General features: G+C 40.9%; 1 protein-coding gene across 1 annotated transcript in view; it reads left to right on the top strand.

Annotated features, from left to right (window-relative positions):
- The first annotated feature begins 12,006 nt into the window (after positions 1-12,006).
- The window catches only part of NRP1 (neuropilin 1), a 166,858-nt gene continuing 155,576 nt past the window's right edge, over positions 12,007-23,288 (top strand). The window contains exons 1-3 of the mRNA XM_088447968.1: positions 12,007-12,246; positions 13,447-13,815; positions 16,901-17,075. Coding sequence (XP_088304094.1) covers positions 13,743-13,815; positions 16,901-17,075 — 248 coding nt within the window. The 5' untranslated portion in view covers positions 12,007-12,246; positions 13,447-13,742. The remainder of the gene's footprint in view (positions 12,247-13,446; positions 13,816-16,900; positions 17,076-23,288) is intronic.

The raw sequence follows: 23,288 nt of genomic DNA, 5'->3' as shown, positions 1-23,288 counted from the left end.
TATCATATCCCTGTCATGCTCCAGAGTTTTGATAAAACAACTGTGCCTCCCCAGCCATTGACCTCACCACACGTCCCTGGAGCTAAGTACTGCACGTCCGTGCAGTACTGCTGCACTCCACACAGTAGAGCGAACAGTGGGCCTGATTCAGACCCGCTCGCAAGCGGGTCGATGGCTGGGCAGTGTGCACGCACCGCGTGCGCACTGCGCGTGCGCGGGCCCCAGAGCGAGCGAGAAATCACTCACTCCAGGGCTTGCAAGAATACGGGGCGGCTGTCGATGTTGATCGACAGCTCGCCCCGTTTTGTAGGCAGGGAACGCCAAACAGAGGCGTTCCCGAAGGAATGCCTGTCGTTTGAGGGTGGCCCTACTGACATCACTCGTGATGTCAGTAGTTGAGCTTTCTGCTGTATTAGAGCAAGAAGCTCACTGTGGCTTGCAGGAACGAGACCCTACCCCAAGGGTCTCGACGCAAGCCTGATGGTCGCAATGGTCGTGATCATCGCGACCATCACCTGGGCGCTCGCAAAAGCTGTGGGTTCACCCACAGCTTAGCCAGCGGCCAGGAGGCCCACTCCATAAAAAAAAAAAAACGCCCTGATTCAGACCAAGCACTCTGAAAGAGCGTCCAGCTCTGAATCAGGGCCAAAGTTCTCACATGCTCACTAACACAGCAGTGATGTCATCCTGTGTCACTGTACAGGAGGAGACAGCGCAGAATTGCACTCCTCTCCAACAATCTTCACACAGTGGCACAATGTAATTCTGCCATTCCCACACCTCTCACAACCACAGTCACATTACTGATGGGGCGTATGCTTGTCACACTAGGATTGTTCTTTGGACTGAATAGTGCTGCCACATATCAGCCTACAATCCCCTCCTTTAACACACCAACCATTCAAAAGGACATTAGGTGCCAGGCGCCCTGGTATAAATATGTTGCCGGTGCTAGGCACCATCTTTGAAATGTATTACCGATGCTATGTGCAGAGTGTTTAAAAGCATCTCATTGTATTTGTTGTGCCGCAGCCCGGACCTGCTCCAATGCTGTTAACCCCCTGCTGGGGGTAGGGGGCCGCGGGTCCCTCCGTGCCAGCTGCTTACTGCTGCCAGCCAGCGGAGTGCAGGGCTGGATGCCAACCGCTGGGGGCCAGGAGCTCTGCTTCTGTACAGTACAGGGGCCATGTAACCTCCTGGGCACTGGGGGAGGAAGGAGCCACTCAATGCTCCACCCTGGGGACTAGGAGCTTACCTCGCGGCGCCCCCAGCTACACAGCAAGGCTGCAGGACCGCATGTGGGCTTACCGCTGGGGACCAGTGACCACTCCCCACTGTCCACAGGGGACAATGTTAAACGTGCATGTGGCCAGCACATGCACTTAAGGTGATTGGTTACGAACCACAGGGTGGACTTACCCCCTGTGTATTGGAGTGGCATAAAAGAAGGGCATGTGAGCCCTGCTTTATATATCTTTGTATACCTTTTCAACATCAAGACTACTGTAACATCTTTGTATGCTGTACCCCTTTGAAGCTGAGGGGAAGGGGCTTCTTCAAGACTAGTGAGCCATAAACATCTTTGCCTTACGACTGCATAAGAATCCTGCGACCAACAGAATTGCACAAAGTGCTATTCCGTTCTCCAGCTGTTCTGGATTGAGCCAAGCATCTCCAAAGCTCAAGCACACTGCCAGCTACCATGCAGAGCCTAGTCTATTGCGAGGGATTAGGAGGAATCAGCCGACACCAATTAGGAGGTGTGGCCGCAGCTAGTCGATGCATATGCAGCAGAAGTGGTTCCAGGTGCTGGCGGTAGAAGCCTGAGTGTACGTAAGAAGCGGTTCCAAACGCCGATGGTAGCGTTTGTTGCTTGCAGCATTGTTAAACGCCCAGTGGGCAGTGGGCGGAGTCAGTGACAGCCAGTCACTGATGATAAGCAGGAATCCCTGATACCCCAAGATCCAGTGGGAATTGAAACCCAACTTGTGATCGGGAACGGAGGCTGAGGCCGTCCAGTCACATGCATCCAGGTCTCACTTAATATCATCTCATTCCATTTACTAGTGTGGCTATTCTCAGGCTATCTCCACCATACACCAGAGTTTCCCAAACTTCACGCACGTCCCGATGGCCTCAGAGGTGGTGAGCTCGCTAGGATGTTGCACCCTCACCAACGCTGCTTCTTAAATAACAGGTGGGATGTGGGGGGCAAACACCCTCTCCTTCCCGGACTAGAGCATAGGTTCCCAAACTCTGCAATTACAGTCCAGGTTTTCAGGATATCCATGCTTGAGTACAGATGACTTACCTCAGTCAATTTGGTTTACCATCTGGACTCAAGTATGGCTATCCTTAAAATCTGGACTGTAAAGGTGCAGTTTGGGAACCTTAGTCCTAAGCTCCAGACACACGTTGTCTGATCGTCCTGCATGTGCTGGATGTTCGATATCGAACATCCAGCACATGCACTAACCCCCAAACAACTATAACGACCCACGATCGACGATCGCGGTTCCCTATAGTAACCAGGCTAATCTGCTCGATATCAACCAGGTTGCCCGTGCATTGACCAACGTTTGGGGGTTGGAAGGGCTAAAAAACAGGACGATATGAACAATAACAATATGATCAATATCGTTATCGTTCTTATCGTCCTGTAATATTTGACCATGTGTCCGCACCAATAGACTACCGCTAACTAATAATTATAATACAATTGTTTGCAGCATAATGAAAGTTGCTAGGTCAATAAAGAAACAGTCAAAAACAGCTGAGGCTCCATCGCTAAAATGGTTTCTCTGTTTTGGTTTTATTTTTTACCCTGCAAATTGCTCTGCTCACCAGAAGCTGACAACTATACAGTACGTCTTTAAATGTTTAAACATAAATTTCAACTATTCAATTTTGATGAGAGCGTCCCTTTAAATCCTTACCCAGTGTAAATGTGTGGCTCATCGGATTCTCAAATAATAAAACACCAACAAGCAACACTATGATTAACCCTGCCAACAGCAAAAAGCACAAAAATGAACACAACGACACTGAGCAGAAGTTAATGAGCAATTACCAGCAGATGCTGCAGTTATGTTTGTCATACTTTGCGGTTATTTACTACCATGGTTAGTCATGAAGGGGCAGTTGTAAGCTGTTCGCCTGTGAGGAGAAGGGAAGGGTCCTGTAATCACATTCTGCACTTTGCAAGTCACTGAACCATGATGAAATCTTGCAAACAGAATTCAATGAATTCACAATTCACATAAGGTCTGTGAAGACATGTTTGCGAAAAAGCATTTATGCCGGTGTTTCTGTGGCAGAGAATAGTCGGTCAAACCATAATTAACAGAGAACTTCTTCCATGTTATATGTTGAGATTTTACTTTTCTTCCTACATTTCTAAACTATTTATTTCATTTGAAGGACTCATAACAAATCATTTTGGATATTTTCCCCCCCAGTTAGACATGGGCCAGCCTGTAATCCCCAAGCTAACACAATATAGATTTTATATTCTTGTGTTCCTTATTGCTCTTCTAGAATTCAATATCTGTGGCTGGGTCTGGAACCCTGTCAGAGCCTGAATTATGACAGTGCTGTCAAAGATTACAGAGAATATTATATGTGTCTGAGTGGATATTTACGTTTTACTGCAGCGTCCATATACGTATATAAAAGTACAGCTAAATGGCTGTGTCTGGCTCCAGAATTATTGGGTCCATTTTATCCTTCCATTATAAGACCATTTTAACTAAGGATAATTATTCAGCCCAAGCATATTGCTCCATGCCATTATAAACAACAGGATAGGGAACTTATTTTAATAGCTTATAGTGGTGCTGGTGGAGTTTATACACTGCAAAGCAATTTAATGTTACATAACAATAAATGACCACAATGTTCCCACTTTCACTCTTCAATAAATATTTTATATATTCAATGTAAAATACATAATTTAAGAATAGATTTTGTTGATAAGACAAACATCATGAGGGAGGAATGGGAATTCTTCCATGTTTGTGAAAGCACCCACTTGTTTCATTGACAATTAAAATGTTCTTATAGTTTCCAATAGCCCTATATAATAAACATAATAATAAACATAATAATAATAATTATAATAAGAACAACAATAATAATATTAATATTAGGCATATGGAACATATAAAACATCAGGCTGATGTCCCTCTTTTTTACAACTAAGCCAAGGATCCCATGAATTCAAGACAGAAATTTACAGCTGTGCCTCTCACACATAAATCTGTATTACACCCTTTACTAAGGTGCAGGTTTTTAGAAGTGGAGATGTTGCTCATAGCAACCAATCAGATTCTACTTATCATTTATCTAGCACCTTCTAGAAGATAATAGTTAGAATCTCAATGGGCAAAACTCCACTTCTAAAAACCCACACTTTAGTAAATATACCCCTAAGTAAACAGAAGAGGCAAATTAATTCTTTGTAATGTGCCTTCGCCATGGCTCCATAGGAACTCCAGCGTGATATCTTCTCTCAATTTTTTTTACACCCCATACACATGAGCAAACTCTGCATGCTTTAAAATGCGGTGTGCATCTGCAGGGGCGCCGAGAGGTGTGGGGGGGAGTGGGTACAATTTACCCGGGCCTGGGCTTCCAAAGGGGCCCGGTGGGGGCCAGGGTCCGGCCCAGCCCCCCCTCCCTCCTCTCTCCTTCGCAGCAGGATGCAGTGGGAGATTGCAATCTCCTATGCCTGAGGGGGATCACACTTATCGCGCCCCCCCTGACTTTGCGCAGGGCTAGGGGGCTCACAGCGCCCCCTCCCCAGCGCGAATTGCATGGTGCTGCAAAAGTGTTTTGTTTAGTTTTCCCTCAAGCGGGCGGGGCCATGCCTCTCGCGATTAGGTCAAGCCTCCTCTTTACCTGGGCCCGGCGGCGCTCTCTACGGCCCTGCGCATCTGCATATCATGGAGAACTGAATTTCCCTCAGAGTGTCTTACGGAAAAACAAAATTAAGAGCAAATAGCACTTAAATTTAGTTGATTACAACGGCTGTGAACAGCAACTGAAATTTATTTGGACATTCAACAGGAGATCTTCCTCTTTCACTCCGTGCATTCCATACATTCAGAAATACAGAAAACTTTCAAACAAAAAGAACACTTGAAAACACGTACATTATGCCTATGGCTTCCTAGCACACTATATCCGCTCAGAAATCTTAACCCCTATTCAGAAGGTGTTGTACAGTGTTGTACAGACAGGAGGGCAGGATTTTGGCACTGGATAACTCCTTTTCTTCCATGTAAGTAACTAGACCATAATTGGCCATTTCCTCACTTTCCTTCCGTTCATTGTAAGTCTGTATAGTTTGTATAACCCACTTAACATGATCATTTTTTTCTGTTTGTAACAAAAGGAAATAAAGTATGTTTATAAAATCCATTGATTTATCTCACGTAGCCTCCAACATAATAACAAGAATGTTGAATTAGACTGGAACAATTTTTATTGATGTCTTCCTTCGCTTTGTGTGAGGGTTGTTCCATGCAAGATATGTTTACTACAATTCACTTTTCGATTCTCAACCAGAATAAGAGCAGAATCACTTTTCCTTGACCCTCCTAGTAATCAATTACCTGTTATAACAATGATCATATCAGGGCAACATGAGCTGAAGATTTATATTTTCAGAAAGGCTCATAAATGTTTGTATGCTCTTTATGTTTTACTAGAGATATCGATGAGTTAGATTCACAGTGAATCATTTAAGAACTGAATAAAATATGTGTATTTTTAGACACAATTGTGCCTATTTAACCATATGGCATATCCCGAATTTTATAGTGCGTTTGAGCTAATGTATAGGGCATCAGGACTATGTTTAACTGAAATGTCACAAATTGTATTTTTTGGGGATTTATTTTATAGGTTTATATTTGCTTATTAATTTTACTCTATTATAGCAATTGGTCTTAATTTCCAAGTCGAGGCTAAGCCCTGATTGCTACCATCTAACAGATAACGGTCCTGATGCAGAGTGGATTCCACATCAGCTGCTAATTGCTCCTAAATACCTATATCAGCCCGCATCTCTGCAATCTGACCACCTCGACCCATATGCTTGGTTTCATAGCCATCGTCAATATCAGTGCTCTTGTACCAGCCCCATACCTGGCGCAACAGATCCATCAAACATTCGCAACTACTTGTATACTCCACTCTGCAATTCAAGTGACAAGCGCTCTCTGAACTCTGCCCACATGCAACCGTCCTTTTACCACCCAAGTGGTAATGCAGGTGGGTTTCGTACAGCTCTGCACTGCCCGTACTTGCGTATGCTCTGTTCTGAAGCATGCACAGTGCGAAAACACTCAAGATAATTCTGGGAATCTGACTGCTTTCAGCTCAGCCTCAGCCCCATCATCATGCTGCTTAGGTCTCTACCAAGGTATGGTGCAAAAGGCTGCCTGTTATAGACAACTAAAACTGCACTATGGACTCCTCAATTTCTGCCATCAATCAGGTCATTCATTTATCCTATATTCCATATGAGCACCTGATCTGCTCAGGGACTCTCAGAGCACACATTGTTGTTTCATAAAACTGTGCTTTACAGCAGGGGTTCCCAACCATGGTCCTCAAGGCACACTAACAGTCCAGGTTTTAAGGATAGCCATTGGCTATCAGGTAACTTAATTAGTACCTTGGATACTTTAATTCAACGATCTTTGGGCAAGAATGGCTATTTCTAAAACCAGGACTGTTATTGTGCCTTGAGGACCGAGGTTGGGAATCACTGCTATACAGTAATTCTAACAAACTTATTTGCAAATAAGATATTGATATGACAGACAGATAGATAGATAGATAGATAGATAGATAGATAGATAGATAGATAGATAGATAGATAGATAGAGAAATAAATAGACAGATATATAGACAGACAGACAGATAGATAGATAGATAGATAGATAGATAGATAGATAGATAGATAGATAGATAGATAGATAGATAGATAGATAGATAGATAGATAGATAGATAGATAGATAGATAGATATGATACAGATAGAGAAATAGATAGATATGACACAGATAGATAGACAGATATATAGACAGACAGACAGACAGACAGATAGATAGATAGATAGATAGATAGATAGATAGATAGATAGAGAAATAGATAGATATGACACAGATAGATAGACAGATATAGACAGATAGATAGATAGATAGATAGATATAATAAAGATAGAGAAATAGATAGATATGATAAAGATAGATAGATAGATAGATAGATAGATAGATAGATAGATAGATAGATAGATATAATAAAGATAGAGAAATAGATAGATATGATAAAGATAGAGAAATAGATAGATAGATAGATAGATAGATAGATAGATAGATAGATAGATAGATAGATAGATAGATAGATATATAGATAGATAGATAGATAGAATAAAGATAGAGAAATAGATAGATATGATAAAGATAGAGAAATAGATAGATAGATAGATAGATAGATATGACATGGATGGATGGATCAATCGATTGATATGACAGATAGACAGACAGATAGATAGATAGATAGATAGATAGATAGATAGATAGATAGATAGATATGATATAGATAGATAGATAGACGGATGAATGGATGGATGGATTGATATATTGATCGATCGATCAATCAATCAATTGATATGACACAGATAGATAGATAGATATGATACAGATAGATAGATAGATAGATAGATAGATAGATAGATATGATACAGATAGATAGATATGACATAGATAGATAGATAGATAGATAGATAGATAGATAGATAGATAGATAGATATGACACAGATAAACAGATTGATAGATTGATAGATATGACACAGATAGATAGATAGATAGATAGATAGATATGACACAGATAAACAGATTGATAGATTGATAGATATGACACAGATAGATAGATAGATAGATATGGCATAGATAGATAGATAGATAGATAGATAGATAGATAGATAGATAGATAGATAGATAGATAGATATGACACAGATAAACAGATTGATAGATTGATAGATATGACAGATAGATAGATAGATAGATAGATAGATAGATAGATAGATAGATAGATAGATAGATAGATAGATAGATAGATAGATAGATAGATAGATAGATAGATATGACACAGATAAATAGATTTATTGATTGATTGATATGACAGATGATAGATAGATAGATAGATAGATAGATAGATAGATAGATAGATAGATAGATAGATAAATACCCTTTTTAGACACATCTCTTTTCCTGTGTAATTATAAAAAACTTATATGCTATTTACATTTTTACATTGTAAAAGACATAAAATATAAAGCATACAGTCACAGATTACTATAGTACTAATGGGTGTTTGTTATTTTTGCCTTCAGTTATATAAACAGTTGTAAGAAGAGCAAGCAGTAGCCATTGAAGTCAGATACTGTCTCAAATGTGGGAGAACTTGACTCAGATCCCAATTACTAGAAGTATGTGGCCTTTTGACATAGTGGATGCCGTACAAATTAACCCATTGTGTGCCAAATGTGGTCTGCAATAAAGCATAGCTTGGCACCAACCAGTGACTGGATTAGAATTGTATACATAGCAGTGCCATTATATCTTAATGGCCGTGGATTTAGTAGATATTAGTATGCCTTATTTACAGCATAAGAATGCATTCTGAGGTCTACTATGTATTCTGCGAATCTGAGATATTTGTGCAAGGGTAAATAGTACAAATATAACCATGTCCCATGAAGAGTCATGTGTCTGACATACAGAAATATATGGAAACACAGAACAATGCTATATTTCATTTGCATTGAAATAAAAATCAGTTTTATGGTTTGTTGTGTTTGTTAAAATGCGATCAATTAAGATAGTTACACGTAATGATCATTAAAGCAATATCAGTCTGGGAATCCAGCTTACATCAAACAGTATGTGCATCCTTTGAGTGACAAGATAAAAAAGGATGCACGTTAAAGAGCAAATACACTTCATTATTGAACTGTGGAGTATTTACAGTAGAAATTGACAGTTGTGCTACTTTGCCAATTGCAATGGAATTTATTTTGTGATGTCACACGTGGGTGTGGTCAAACTTTTATTACAATGCATTTGCATTAGGCTATGGCTACACAGCCTATTTTAGATCTCATGGGATTGTTTAAAAACACAATACAACAATAAACTGTTTTATGTGATTACTCTCAATGGATTAATCGACAAAGATTTTTTTTATGTTATAAATGTTATTGTTTGATTTGCTTTATTTTTTTATTATAGTTTTCTTTTTTGCTAGTATTCTTGTAGTCCTTTTAATGTAAATATCTTCATGTGTCTTCAATATCTTCATCCTGAATAACTGCCCACCCTCTTAAACCTGTGTAGGAGATTATAGGGCCTATTTAACAAATACTATTTGCAGCATATTACCCGAAAAAAATACCCATTTTCGGGGAGTACCCACAAGTATTAAGGAGGGACTGCAGCAGATATCTCCATACTGCATCTGCTGTGGTCCCTTCATTTCCGACAGCAGCCGCAGCCCCTTAGGTTTCTATGGGGGCTGTGAAGCTGACAGATTGCCCAAGATCTAGTATGCAAAGCATTCCTTAGTTTGGCCCCAGCAGCCAAAGGGCCTGATTCAGAGTTGGGAATAGTGTCATACCCCTCTCACACTACAAGCAATAACCTGTGAACGCGCAGCAACCTGGATTACGGTGCAGTGTGAAAGGGCCAGGTTGAAATAAGCCGGGTCGAGCTACCCGGCATTTCAACCCTGGTCACCAGAAGGGTTGAACATATGTTTAACCCGACTGGTGGTGCAGTGTGAACGGGTAACCCAGGTCAATGCGATGAGATGATTTAATCTCCAAGCACCGGCTGAGCACATGATGATGGTGACATAATCGACCCGGTGGTCGGGCTGGGCTGCCAGTCTGAAAGGGGTCTCAGCCTGGTCACATCCGGGATGGACGCGTGAACAAAATCCAGGTGCAACCCGGCTTTCAGATTGAAAGAGGTATAAGAAAGAGCACATAACTGTGCATCTTGGTAAACCCATGCTGCACTGCAAGTGGGGCAGATTTAAAATGTGCAGAGAGATTAGATTTTGGAGGTGGGCGTCCAAACTAAAATATAAATTTCAGTGTAAAAATAAAGCTGTCCAGCTACATGCAAAAGCAGCCACTATTTACCCTGCATGCAAAAAAAAAGTCTGTATTTGCACCCCTTGCATTGCACATGGTTTGTCCAGGCACACAGTTACTTGTTCTATCTTCCTCTATTCCCAAATCTGAATCAGGTCTTACCTCTACATGCTCAAGCAGTGATGTTCCTTAAAACCAGGACTGTTGGGGGCTTTGAGGACCAAGTTTAGGAAACCCTGATCTACATTATGAGATCAATCTTTATCTTTTAGTAAAATTAGCCTAGCCCTTAAAATCCTGGTCAGTTATGCAATGCCTGTTAGCTATAGTAAAGGTGCATTAAATCCATCACTTATTTGTGCTTTTACGAAAGACAGAAAACACCGACCAACTGACAATTACACATTTTGATCAATGGTGCAAAACACACGTGAGTTTTCTTTTATGTTATAAATGTTATTGTTTGATTTATTTTGCTTTTTTTATTATAGTTTTTTTGTGCTAGTAGGCTTGTGGTCTTTTTAATTTCAATCTGAGAAGAAAAAGAAAGCCTGACAAACGGCAAACAACAAGGACTGAAATACAAAACACAGAAAACAAAGCAAGACATAAAAAAAACAAAAATAAAAACATAAAATTGCCAAGAGATCCAGGTCAATTGTGTGTTCGTTTAACGTGTATGTGTTACATATATTTATATACAGCCCTCCACGTTGTATTAGAAACAAAATGAATCTATTCCTGATATTGCATGAAACCCCACTTGTATTACTTGGCATATCAGAAATCATTTTCAGGAGTTTCACTCAATTCTTTTTAAGTTTTCTGAGTTTACATAATTTGGATACTTAGGAATTGTTTACCCTGGTTCAAAATTACTTTTAATTTCCTTGTTAATAGGTCATAAAGCAAGCACAGCTGATGTGTCTAGGAATGTATTAAATGTTGTATGTGTTACTTCAGTCATTTTGTAGACACAACAATAGTTATACAATATAATGCACATGTACAGACAATTGTATACATTGCAGCACTCTGTATACCAGTGTGACAGACATCCATCTGTATGTAGTCCGTACATACGGAGTACAGGACAGCACACTGGATCTAAGTCTTATTGATATGCTCTGTCATTCATTAGACTGTATGCAGATAAATGGTATATATGACACACATGGGAATCACTTTTTCTAAATCTGAAGCTGTGTGGATGAAATACATGTTGTTTATTTAGAGCACAAGTCTGCCCCCTGTTTGTCAGTGATGGAAGTGTCCCTGAGCTGTTCATGTTATAGGACAAGGCTAGGGTAATAGTAATATGTCACTTGGTAGTGATCTCTCTCCCTGTGACCTGCTGTCACTCTCCAAACTCCCTCCCCCCCCCCCCCCCCCTCCTTTCGGGGTGAAGTTTCTTTTGTTTTCTTAAATAAATCAGTTGGCTACTTGTGTACAAAGTAAGCAGATCACCCCCTACCTAGGAAGTGACATGTCAACCCAAGGAGGCACAGTGTAGGAGGGACAGCTCCAAAAGAGTCTGACCTGCCTCTGGCCAGCCTCTGCCCTCAGGTAAGGGGTCCTTTCCGGGACTTGATAGGGAGTATTGCATAGAGACTGGAGAACAGCTGTTGTTGCAGCACAGCCCTTACATTGCTTTACACAGTCACTGGGAGACAGACAGAGCTGTGAAAAAGTGACTGATCTGCACAGTCATCATAAAAGAAGGTCCTTCCCTCCTCCCCTGTGATCACTCTCCTCCTCCAGCCTCCTCCTCCTCCTTATGTTATGTGTAGCTTGCTGGGTTGTACACTGTACCCTCCTCACTGGCTTGTTCTTCAGAGAGGCTCTGACTGCCAGTCTCTCAGCTCTCTCTCTCTCTCTCTGTTCCTCCCATCCCTTCTGTGCTGAGAAACTGTGATCTTACAAATCCTTTCCAAGGACCTGCATGTACAACAACCACTAACACACAGCTGCCAGCTATAGCCTTCAGCAACGACAGGCACCCTAATAACCACTGACTCACATCTCACCCTGCCATGGCATCTTCACCATAAGGGAGACACTGCTCCATCAGCTGAAGGTAAACTGGATTTATGTCTATATTCCTGTATCACACCTCTGCATGGCAGTTTGCTACCCGCACTTACATCTGCTGCCTTCAGTGTGCACAGCCTATGTTCTGAATTCCTCGTACAGAATAACACTACTCCGTCAGGTTAACTGGTACCATCCCTGGTTCTGGCCATGCGTAACGGGATGAAATGTACCCAAACTTGACACTTGTCAGCGTCTAGTGTTTCTTCCATATTTTGCTTGGTGACACCCAGCAGTTTCCTTATCTATGGATAATCCTGCTGACAGATCTGTGCGGAGTGGATGTGTTGAGGCTTATATAGTGCCATTGAGCGGACGTGACCAGCACTCATCTCTGGCTTTTTAGACAGTTCTTGTATTTTTAAATTTGGATGAGGGGGAGAAACACGCACCACATGGGGCTTAGGAAGCAATGGTTTGTAAAATGAAGAAACGCACTGAGAGCTGAGGAGCTGCGTTTAATTACAGAGCTTGTTACCTGATGCAGATGGGCAGGTCATGCCTTGTCAGTTCCACTTGCGTTTACCTGGCACAGGGGTGCCTCTCAGTAATGTAGCACAGACCCCAGGGGGCTGCACTTGCTCTCTGTTAAACAGTTGAAGTTCAGTGGCTGTGAGGATTAGATGTATTATTTTTATTCTTTTCCACTAGCTCTGGTCAGTGATCCTTGGAGATAAAAAAGGCTGGTGCTTATTTCTCATACAGCAGCCAGAGAGTTAGAGGAGGGAGGGCGCACAGCACATTCTGCGGGCAGCGCAACACATACTACTTGTTTCACTAACCATCTACGGGTAAAGGTACTTTTTATGGGCTGGGCACGCTAATAGGGAGGCAGCAATTAAAAGTGATTAATTTTAGATCATCAATCTAACAGCATTTGGATGCTGAGAGGGGCTTGCTGAGCCTGAGTAAGAGGCGTATTCCTTGGCACACATTTATGGCTCGATGCTGGCACAGCTTCCAGTACAACCCTGTAAGACCCTCTATATAACAAAGGGACCTGAGAATGGATGATGCTTGTGCACACTGCCTGAAAGAGCTCCCAGGGACATACATGTGAAGGAGACAAGTCATTAGCTTGGCCACTCTGGTGATCACTGCTGTTGCTGCTGCTGGTGGCTCTGTGCGCTTTGCTAGGCAGCTGCTCATTAATCATATTTCTGTCCTTCCTTCCTTATTTCTCCAGGAAAGCCAGGAGCCGTTTGGTTTCCTTATCAGTTCCCAAAGTGGGTTGAGGAGGAGCTTGTCTTTTCTATTTCTTTTTGCTGTTTGGGGATGGTCACAGAAGACAGACCTAAGTGTGGGAAGTGCTGGAGGAAACCCTAAAGTCAATGACAGGATACAGGACACTGCAAACACTAATGGCACAATAGTCTATGCGCTTTTAGGACGTATTTGTGTGTTTTCCTGGAGCTGAGCTGGGGAATATAGGATTTCACCGGAGATTGTTGTCACTTGTGCTGCTGCTGCTCCAGCCAGAGGATGCATCGCCGGCTGGTCTTCTGCTGCTGCTGCTGGGCGCTGATCATCCATTTATCCTGCGCTACCAAGACCGGTGAGTTCCCCAGATGTGCCCGTCCATCCAGGGATAATCATATCTGATTGGAGGCAGCTGTCATTATTACCTTCTGTATTGTAACAGTTTGTTACACATAAGCATCAGCCTAGTGTAATAAGTCTGTGTTTGTTGTAATAAATTTGCGCCTATTGTAGTAAATCTGCGCATAGAATTTTAGGCTAAACATAAAAAGTTAGGACTTGTCTGGTCCCATACTATTAATATTATTATTAATTAAGTGCCAGACATTTCATATTATTCTGCATTTATTTTAACTCCACTCACTATTGATAATCCATATGATAAACAGAGCGCTGTGGAAAATGTTTCTATTTGTAGACTTATCTGCGTCATTGGGAATATCATGTCACTGATAACCATTATTAATAATAGACTATTTCGTTTACCTTGATGTGCTGTATGTACTGTAAATGGTATACTCAGTGATGGGTGTGCTGTACCGGATGGAGCCATGCTATGTCCGGGAGGTTACAGTGCAGGATCTGCGCCAGGAGTGCGCTTAAAAAGTTACTTTGCGCTTAAAATGAACTAAATCCATGTTTGGTTGTCAAATTAATCGTAAGAGATTTATGAATACTATTTGTATCCAATCAGAAGTTCGGTGTGTGTATGTAGGTAAATTGAGACAACTAGTAGTAAAGGAAATGTTTTGGCAAAGCATGGATATTTTAACTTTCAGTTTACTCCTGTAAACGTGGTCATTTCAAAAGTCTCACCAGGTTTATATTTACACGTTAGTTTGCTTGATACTGTATATGAAGGTTATTGTTATACACTGTGTTAGTTGTATCTAGGGTTGTCTCTGGTTTATGCTTTGTATACTTTGGAGTACTGGTAACAAGAGTGAATACGGCGCAATGCTAATACACTGGGGATAATATTCTCGCCAGGAAATAGCAGATACAGTACAAAGCTGCACTTTGCTAAACTGTATTACTTTTGCAGACACTATTATCAGTTAGGGACTGTGTAATGACCTTACTGGAGTCAGCAATGCCATTACCCAGCAGTGCAAAGTAACAGACCTCTAGAAACCAGTCCACTGTTTCTAGATATCTCCGTCTTTTAAATGAAATAATTAACCTTATTTAGGCCTAATGGTCAAGAGTCACCGGGAACTCCCCTTATTAATCTGCTGTGTTGGTGAAATTGAGCAGATCCTGTAATAAACAACATTATCTTATTATTGTGTCACTTTCTCAGAAGTGGCAGATTAAAGAGCACGGCTGGTGCAGGATTCTGTGTCAATGTTGTCTGAAGTGACTCTGTCAAGTGACTGTGGAGGAGCCTGGTTTATGTCAGTTGTCTGGCAGATGCCAGATCCCTCTGCCATACTGTGTGATGGGATAAGGAGGAGGTTAATGAGACCCTATAACTTCTCCAAAACTACAACATAAAACTATCCGCTCAGTCTCTACCTCCTGTACACTGTGGAGAGCATCCCCAGCCTATGCACAGCCTATATATGTCTTTGTGATACAGTACAATCACCCCTCACTTGTGCTGCAAAAAAAACAGAGAACATTTTGCTTAACTAACTCTATAATGAAACTCATATTTCTTACTTTAATTCCTGACAAGAAGCATCTACAGTGCTGGGAGCCCTATGCATTTTTCATGTGCATATTCTTCCCTTTCCAATTGACCTGGTTTTCTTGTAATAAAAATCTGTACATTTAGAAATTCATGCTGAGAGCCAGGGATGCTATTTCTCTTCCACAGGGAATCTATTAGGGAGAGGGGTTTAGTTTAAAACGCTGCCCCAATCATTAATGAGACCAGCAGTGTGAACAACCATAGCAGGTCCTCGGTGCTTTTACTGATTACCTTCACAGCCCCTGCACCTAGATAGCCACCCACTATACCCAGTCACTAGGCAGATCTCTGCTGTACAGTCCTGGAAAGTCTGGTATGATATGGTCAATGCAACTGTCATTACCCACGTATTTATCATTTCACTTAATTAATAAATAAATAAAATAACAGTTTCTTATATAGCGCAATATATTCCGTTGCGCTTTACAATACTTATCGGGCAGCACAGATGGTGTAATGGTAGCATTACTGCCTCACAGTACTGAGGTCGTTGGTTCGATACCCACTACGGCCCTAACTGTGTGGAGTTTGTATATTCTCCCTGTGCTTGCGTGGGTTTCCCCCGGGTACTCCGGTTTCCTCCCACACTCCAAAAATATACTGGTAGGTTAATTGGCTCCTAACAAAATTACCCATAGTGTGTATGTGTGTGTGAGCATGTGGTAGGGAATATAGAGTGTAAGCTCCACTGGGGCAGGGACTGATGTGAATGGCCAAATATTCTCTGTAAAGCGCTGCGGAATATGTGTGCGCTATATAAATATCTGGTAATAATAAATAAATAAATCCATTCCCTCCATAGACATTGTATGGGATTAGCATCCCTTGCAGCCAACCCGTCATGTTTGCTAACTGTTCAGAGCAGTCTGTTACTTTGATCTACTAACTAAATTGTGTCTGTTTTCTGCTTCACCAAATGTACTAAAAGTCTGCTGAATGGAGTCATGTAACTCCATAGTCCTTGCAGTAATGAGATGAAAGGTAGATCTGCCTTAGCTAAAACAGATACTGATGGTAAATGACCCAGAAAGGGTTTATCATTAAAGACTATGCAGGGTGGAATACTGTTTGGTTTTAGAGTACACACAGCCACCAAATACGTGTTGCTTAATTAGATGACCCTGATCAGCAGGCTCTGTAGTGCCCATGAGACTAGCTCCATACTTCCTGCAGGAGAGTGAGTGTATCTGCATGAATCCTTATTAAGTTGTGTCTGTTCATTTAGATCACAGGTTCCAATTAGAGAGTGATTCTCACTCCAATCAAACCAAAGACTCAGTGCTGCAATTGGGTTGACATTTTAGTACATTACCATTTAAATCATGTTTTTCCCCCAGACAAGTAGGAATAAAAAAATGGCGCTGTAAAAATCCATCGGAATAGGCAATTAGAGATCCAATTATACAGCTCTTTCAGTGACTCCCGAGGTGACAATTCTGATTTCAGCTTCTTGTTTTAAATGCAGATAAATGTGGAGAAACTATTAAAATCAAGGAACCCGGCTATGTTATCTCCCCTGAATATCCAATATCATACCTCCCAAACCAGAGATGTGAGTGGGTAATACAGGCCCCAGAACCGTACCAGAGGATACTCATCAACTTCAACCCTCACTTTGATTTAGAGGAGCGAGAGTGCAAGTAAGTGGAATTACTCTGTAAGGTCTTGGGCGCCACCCGCTGGTGGAAAAGTACGTTTTCATGGCTCTTGCAAACCTTGCCCGTGTATCATTGTCGTGTTTGTCATTTTATGATCAATGGAGGGTTGAAGCCCAACTCGTATCGTTTGTTAGTCTGTGGTTGTAAATTATATTGTTCTTTTAGCTGTAGCCTGGAACAGAAGTGTTAATATTTCTGCAACAAATTTCCTGCTTTTAGTGTATTGCCAATTTGCCAATTTTCCAACTCATTCCTCAAAAATGTCAGTAAAGATCTTGTGTTGAGGTTCTAATGTGATGTGATAACCCTGATTGCTTCCCTCTCCAAATAAGCTGTCCTGTAAAGTGCCCTAGCACTACAAACACTTCTTCTGGAAAATGCATGCCACATTTGGGTACTGAAGCCTGAAACTAATTTTGTTTCCAATAAATAAAGCATTTATATTCTAATGTTCCATCTATGCTTAACAATAGCAAAATTAATGTTTCAAACTTCTTCTGATGATAACTGCACACTGAAAAGTTTCATTTATAATCTGCTGTTAAGTGCAACTGCCTATAATGCATAATTCTTAGCAAGAACTGTTTTGAAAAATTACATTTATTTTGTAGAGTGCACGTAACTGGCTGTAATGGGAACAGGAATAATGTTCCGGTTTATAACTGGTGAACTGCATGTTGTATGCTGCTCATCCAACTGTGCAAGGTGCAGCTTACATCAGGCAGGAAGGTTGCACACCTGTTCAGGACAGGTCCAGCTATCATTCATCACTGTCTATATAGTGCAACACATATCAAAGCTACTTGAGCATAGAAAATAAAAGATTACATGTTCCATTCTGATTGGCTCACCTGACACCTCTTTAAAACCATAGCTAAGTCTGATGTGCCTCAACTTTGGTAGACTTCACTGTACAACAGACTAAACTAAGTGATGGTATACTGTGAGTGAGTGAGTGGGTGGTTCCTGTTTCTGTAGGACATAAGAACTGACAGACCTATGAAGCAGGGCATGTCATTGTTACTTTTTCAAACATGGCTGAAAATGCAATCATTTGTGTATTGGACTGCGGAGAATGTATAGATCAACAGTTATGTGACTGTTTTATGTAGCAGACTCTTCTTTTCTAGATTGTGAAACAGGTATCAGTAAACATTGTACATAGTGTACATTGATACAGTCAGGTGCCTGTTGTGTCTTATTTCTTTAGAAGGAAAGCAATCCTCAGATGGCAGGAATAATAAATCCACTTTCATTTCTGGAAAGACATGGATTGAATCTCTTGTTAGTGAATGTGCTACTAGGCTGCTTTACGTCTGCTACTTCCTCTTGTTAGACATTTGCCAAATACAATATTGAGAGAAGTCTTCTTATTTTAGCACTGTAATGATATGTTTTTTTTAAATATATGAACATTAGATCACCCTGAGATTCATTGGGTGATATGTATGAAACCTAGTACATAGGTTGTGCTTAAAATGTGCTGCAAACTAACAGCAACCAATCAGAATCTGTATTAGTTGCTATGGTTAACTGCATCTTTTCCGTACCGTTGGGTAATTGCACTTGAAGTGTAGTGATTTTCATGAATCTCTATTAGGTACAAAGTATTTTACTAGAAATATGAAACTATTCAAGTAACAGTTTTACTATCTCAGACCTACCCGCAACTTAATGGAAATATGTAGTACAATATATAATGTGACTTTGAAACCATTGGTTCGTGAACATGTCTTTAAAGTCAGTAAAAGTTGAAAGGAAATTCAGTCCAGTCAATTTGATACGTGCATATGTAGTATGACTGCATCCAAAAGTCATGCACTGCTGGTGAGAATTAAGGGCATGTTAGAAAATTGCTGCTCTAATCCAGTAACATTTATTTTGTTTCTCATAAAAAAAGCAAATACTTTTTACTATTCATCCTTCTTATAGTCTATGTCATACTATGCAACCCAGGAACAGTGTAGCAGACTTCTACAACTGTTGTTGTCTTAGCTCAGGAAATGTTTCACTCCGGCCTCCGCCTGTTTCCACCAAGATGCAGATCTTACACGTTCTAGACAGCCAATCTCTTTTAAGGCCTTTCTGCAGCAGCATTGTATTTGATGAGAATGTAAAATGATGGGTGTAACCATACAGAAATGAAACGTTCTTTGTTGTGCACAAGTGCCATGCGTCAGTGAGCAGGTCGTATGCAACTGGAAAACAGGCTCGGGACGCAAGCATTCAGTCCTTTGGAACCTTACTGTTCTGCAGAAGAGAAGCATGTGGTTTTTGGCACTTTCGGGAAATTCCATTCAGCATTTTTTACTGGTCTTTTAATTGGTTCCCAATGTTTGGTTCAGAAGAACGTCATCCACCATGAGCGTTATTCAGCCATAAAATAAATATGTGGCTCGTAAAAGAGTTGTATTAATGAACACTGGTATGTTTATTTGTAGCTTGCCTAGGGCAAGGAAAGTTATAGCTTTATAGTTGACTAGTGTACATTCAATCACTCCCATTCGAAATGCAAGTGGCTCGGAATGATAGGAGTTATGGTCTAGGAACTTTGCTAGACCTCATCCTTCAGCCTAATTCATTTTATTTTTTAAAGGATCACTCCATCCAAAAGTGAAAATTCCATTTGGGTCAGACCTCCATAAATTAACAACAATCCAGTATAGCAATATTCCCACCCAGTTCAATTGACGTGGGCATACCAATATTGTGCCATAAGCCGGCGATGCTCTCCTAACTTCTACTAGCAGTGTACTGTTGATCATTGAGAACCATGGGAGACATCTGTGGAACTAATATTTTGAATTAATGATTTTAATTCCACCCGTTTCAGTTTTGGGTGGAACTTACCTTAATGCTTGAATTGTCCATAGCATTACAGCAATACAGTTTCCAAGTTTTGAACATTAGGGCCTGATACAGAATTGGAAGCAATCTGGGCATAAGTTGCACCAAAGAAGGGTGCACAGAAATAATGTGAATATTTGCCCAAATGCAGTGTTGTACCCATCTTGATATGCGACCGCCCTTATGTGTGTGTCTGGTTTACTACTAATCATCATCAATGTGCATCTGTACCTACCCTATACTAGGTGTAAAGGCTACACTTATAATCAGGCGTATTTCTGCTTACGTCCACTCTGCGCCCTCTCTGAACTTTACCTATGGGAGAAATTAGTGACACCTCTACAGTTGTAAATGTATTTCAAAATGCATACAACTCTGTTACACGCTGCGAACATTTGCACATACAACTCTGCATCATCCCCTTAATGTGTGCTTGTTTCCTGCACAGAATGGAGCAACCATTGTTTTAGGCTGAACCAGAGCCGTAACTAGACTTTTTGGTGCCCTGTGCCAAAGAGAGCATTGGAGCTGAAATTGGGAGATAAGATAGTGCACCTGAAAAGGGGCCATGGCCTCATGGGGAAGGGCCAGGGAAGAGATAGGGGCGGCCAGGAGATGTTGGGAATAAAACAAGAGGAAGCTACAAGTGAGAATGATAATAAACAGTAAAATTGACAGGACCAAACAGTGCCCCCTGCACTGCGGTGCCCTGTGCCACGGCACTGGTCGCAAAACCCTAGTTACGGCCCTGGGCTCAACCCATATTCCCATCATATGGAACTGAAAGTCTGAATGTTGGGATAAATGTATGCAGGAGTTGGATGCGCTTCTGTACCAGGTAATAGGAGATGGTTTTTATTTTAGTAAGTTATTTTGGCGGTCTAAATAAGCTACGTGTTTACTTCTACAGCAACAATGCAATTTTGTGACCTTAAATTTTAGAGATGTATGTCAAGACCCTCCATGCTTTATTTCACTGTGCCTTTGTTACCAGCTATAACAGTTGTGTCATATTCATAATTAAGGGGCCTATTTATCAAGCTCTGAAAACCCCTATATCATGCACATACAGCAGTTTCCACATGATTTTAGTACTCAGCAATTTATTAAAGACTGGACACAGGAGACACATTCATCTAAGTACAGCAAGTGGCCTAATGGCAGCACATGGGCAGTAGACAGGCCAGGTCCAAGCCAGACAGTAAAGGAACAGTCTACGCTATCATATCAATATATACTTTTTGCCAGGTCGAGCTCTTATCAGAGCTACTGTCCCAGGAAGAACATTTGTTAAGTAGCCTTAAAAATTCATTATTTTTATCCACGATAAGGAAACATAATTTCCTGGGCTGTACCAGGATTCTTAATAAACAGGTCCCCAGAAGAAGTTCTCTGAACTTTTTTTTTTCATGGTCTGCTGATCAGAGTTGAACCAATTATAATTTTCCAATCAAATTTATTTAGTGAATTTACATACGCGCCCTCTTAGCTTCACACCAAAAGAAAGTTAATTACTGTTACATGTAACTTTTTTTGATATATAAGTAGCAGAATGGCTAGAAATCAATGGCTATTCTACAGGGGGGTTTATAATTAACTTTAGCCAGTTTGCCCACAGGCAATGTGTGACCTGAGCTACTGTCCTTTTACCTAAACTGTAGAAAATAAGAGTTAAGCTGGCCACACACTAGACCAACTTACATCCAACCAGCCAACTAGTTGATTGGTTGGAATGAAAATCTGGTAACGTATGGGAGTAAATGATGATCAGCAATTTGCTCCTAAATGCCAGAAAACAAATGAAAATGGTCGTCAGACAAGTTTGTTAAATGTTTGATCTAAACAATTTGTTCAAACAACAGTTTTTGTCCATTTTCTGGCGTTTGGGAGCAAATTGCTGATTGGTTGGATTGAAAATCTGGTAAGGAATACAATCAACTAGTTGGCTGGTTGGACAGATAATCTTTAGATGTGTGGCCAGCTTTAGTCCCAAGGCCTCAACCCTCTACCCCTATTCTTTTTAGCAGCACCTTTGATTGGCTATGTCCTGTTTTGGCTGACAGCTCTTGGAATTCAGGGATTTGCTGGTAGAAGATAATGAAGAGGGTTCTTGCCTCAATGTGAGCAGACAGCTGGCAGTAATGAGCTGGAGTTTTAATCTAAAGAAAACTTTCATGGGTATCAGTGACACTAGGCAAACAATGTACAAAGTGATGTCACAGGACAGATAACAGTGGATTTTATTATCGCAGATACTGGAAAGTGAACAGGAGTCTCTTGCTCCTGTGCAGTCATTTTTTCCTCCAGGGAGAGATAAGGTGATGTTCTCCATGCACGGTTCTATCTCCAGCCCTAGTTAGGTATAACAGGAATGTTACAGTGAGATTGTGTTCTGGCTAAACTATTCCTGGTTTAATCATTAACATAGCTCTGGGGTTGAAGTAAATTCCCACTTGTATCATGGTGGTGATGAATTAAAACTAAATTGTATATAGCTGCAAACAATTACATATAAATAACATTTTGGTGATAATTATCATACAGTAAAAGCCTTCAGGATGTACTATTTACATACTCCTTCTATAAAAGAAAACATGAGACCACTGCTCACTTAAGCAATGGTTGATAATCGTAAAATGCAAATTACATTTGCACGGATACAGTCAGATCTAGAGAGACATATATCCAGCTTGCATACAGCTGTGTTGTTCTTATTATAGCTCCTCAATGAAAGATATCAGTCAGTGAATTCAATGGCACAGGACTTGTATTAAATGAATACAGTGGAACCATGGGTAACAAGATGAGGGCGAGGCAGATACAGGATACACGTATGTGGGCCTACGTAGGGGACTCGGCGGTGGTGAAGTGCCCTATCCACCCCAGGTAACAGGCAGGGTAAAAGTAGTGTCTGGACCACATCATTCCTAGACTGTGCATGAATCCATGACTGTTGCCAACACTGTGCTCACAGGGTAAGAACAGGGGGTCAGGTGATCACACCCCATAGGTTGTCTAGAAGGGGCTCTTGGTGCGACTGCATCTTACCCAAATTTATTCTCAGCAGTTCTAAGTGCATCCATTAAGGTTAGTGCTAATAAACTACAGTGGTGGCCTTCTTACAACATGTCTCTGCTATAAAATACCAATGCTCTATAAAACCAAACCAGTGAGGGATTATTATGACAATGATAAATACTGATAAGTATGGTCGTAAAATCGTTATTGCTGGGCTCCATTTTTGTAAAATGATGTGCATTATGTGAATGGAAATATACAGAGGCCAACTGTAAGACACTAGTCAATTAAAATCATTTTCTGTAGTATAGGTCTGACAAGTGGTAGCTG

This window comes from Taudactylus pleione, unplaced genomic scaffold (genome assembly GCF_031769625.1).
Source record: "Taudactylus pleione unplaced genomic scaffold, aTauple2 ptg000446l, whole genome shotgun sequence".
Classification (NCBI taxonomy): Eukaryota; Metazoa; Chordata; class Amphibia; order Anura; family Myobatrachidae; genus Taudactylus; species Taudactylus pleione.
Note: the sequence above shows the minus strand (reverse complement) of the source record. Positions and strands in the feature narration are given on the sequence as shown.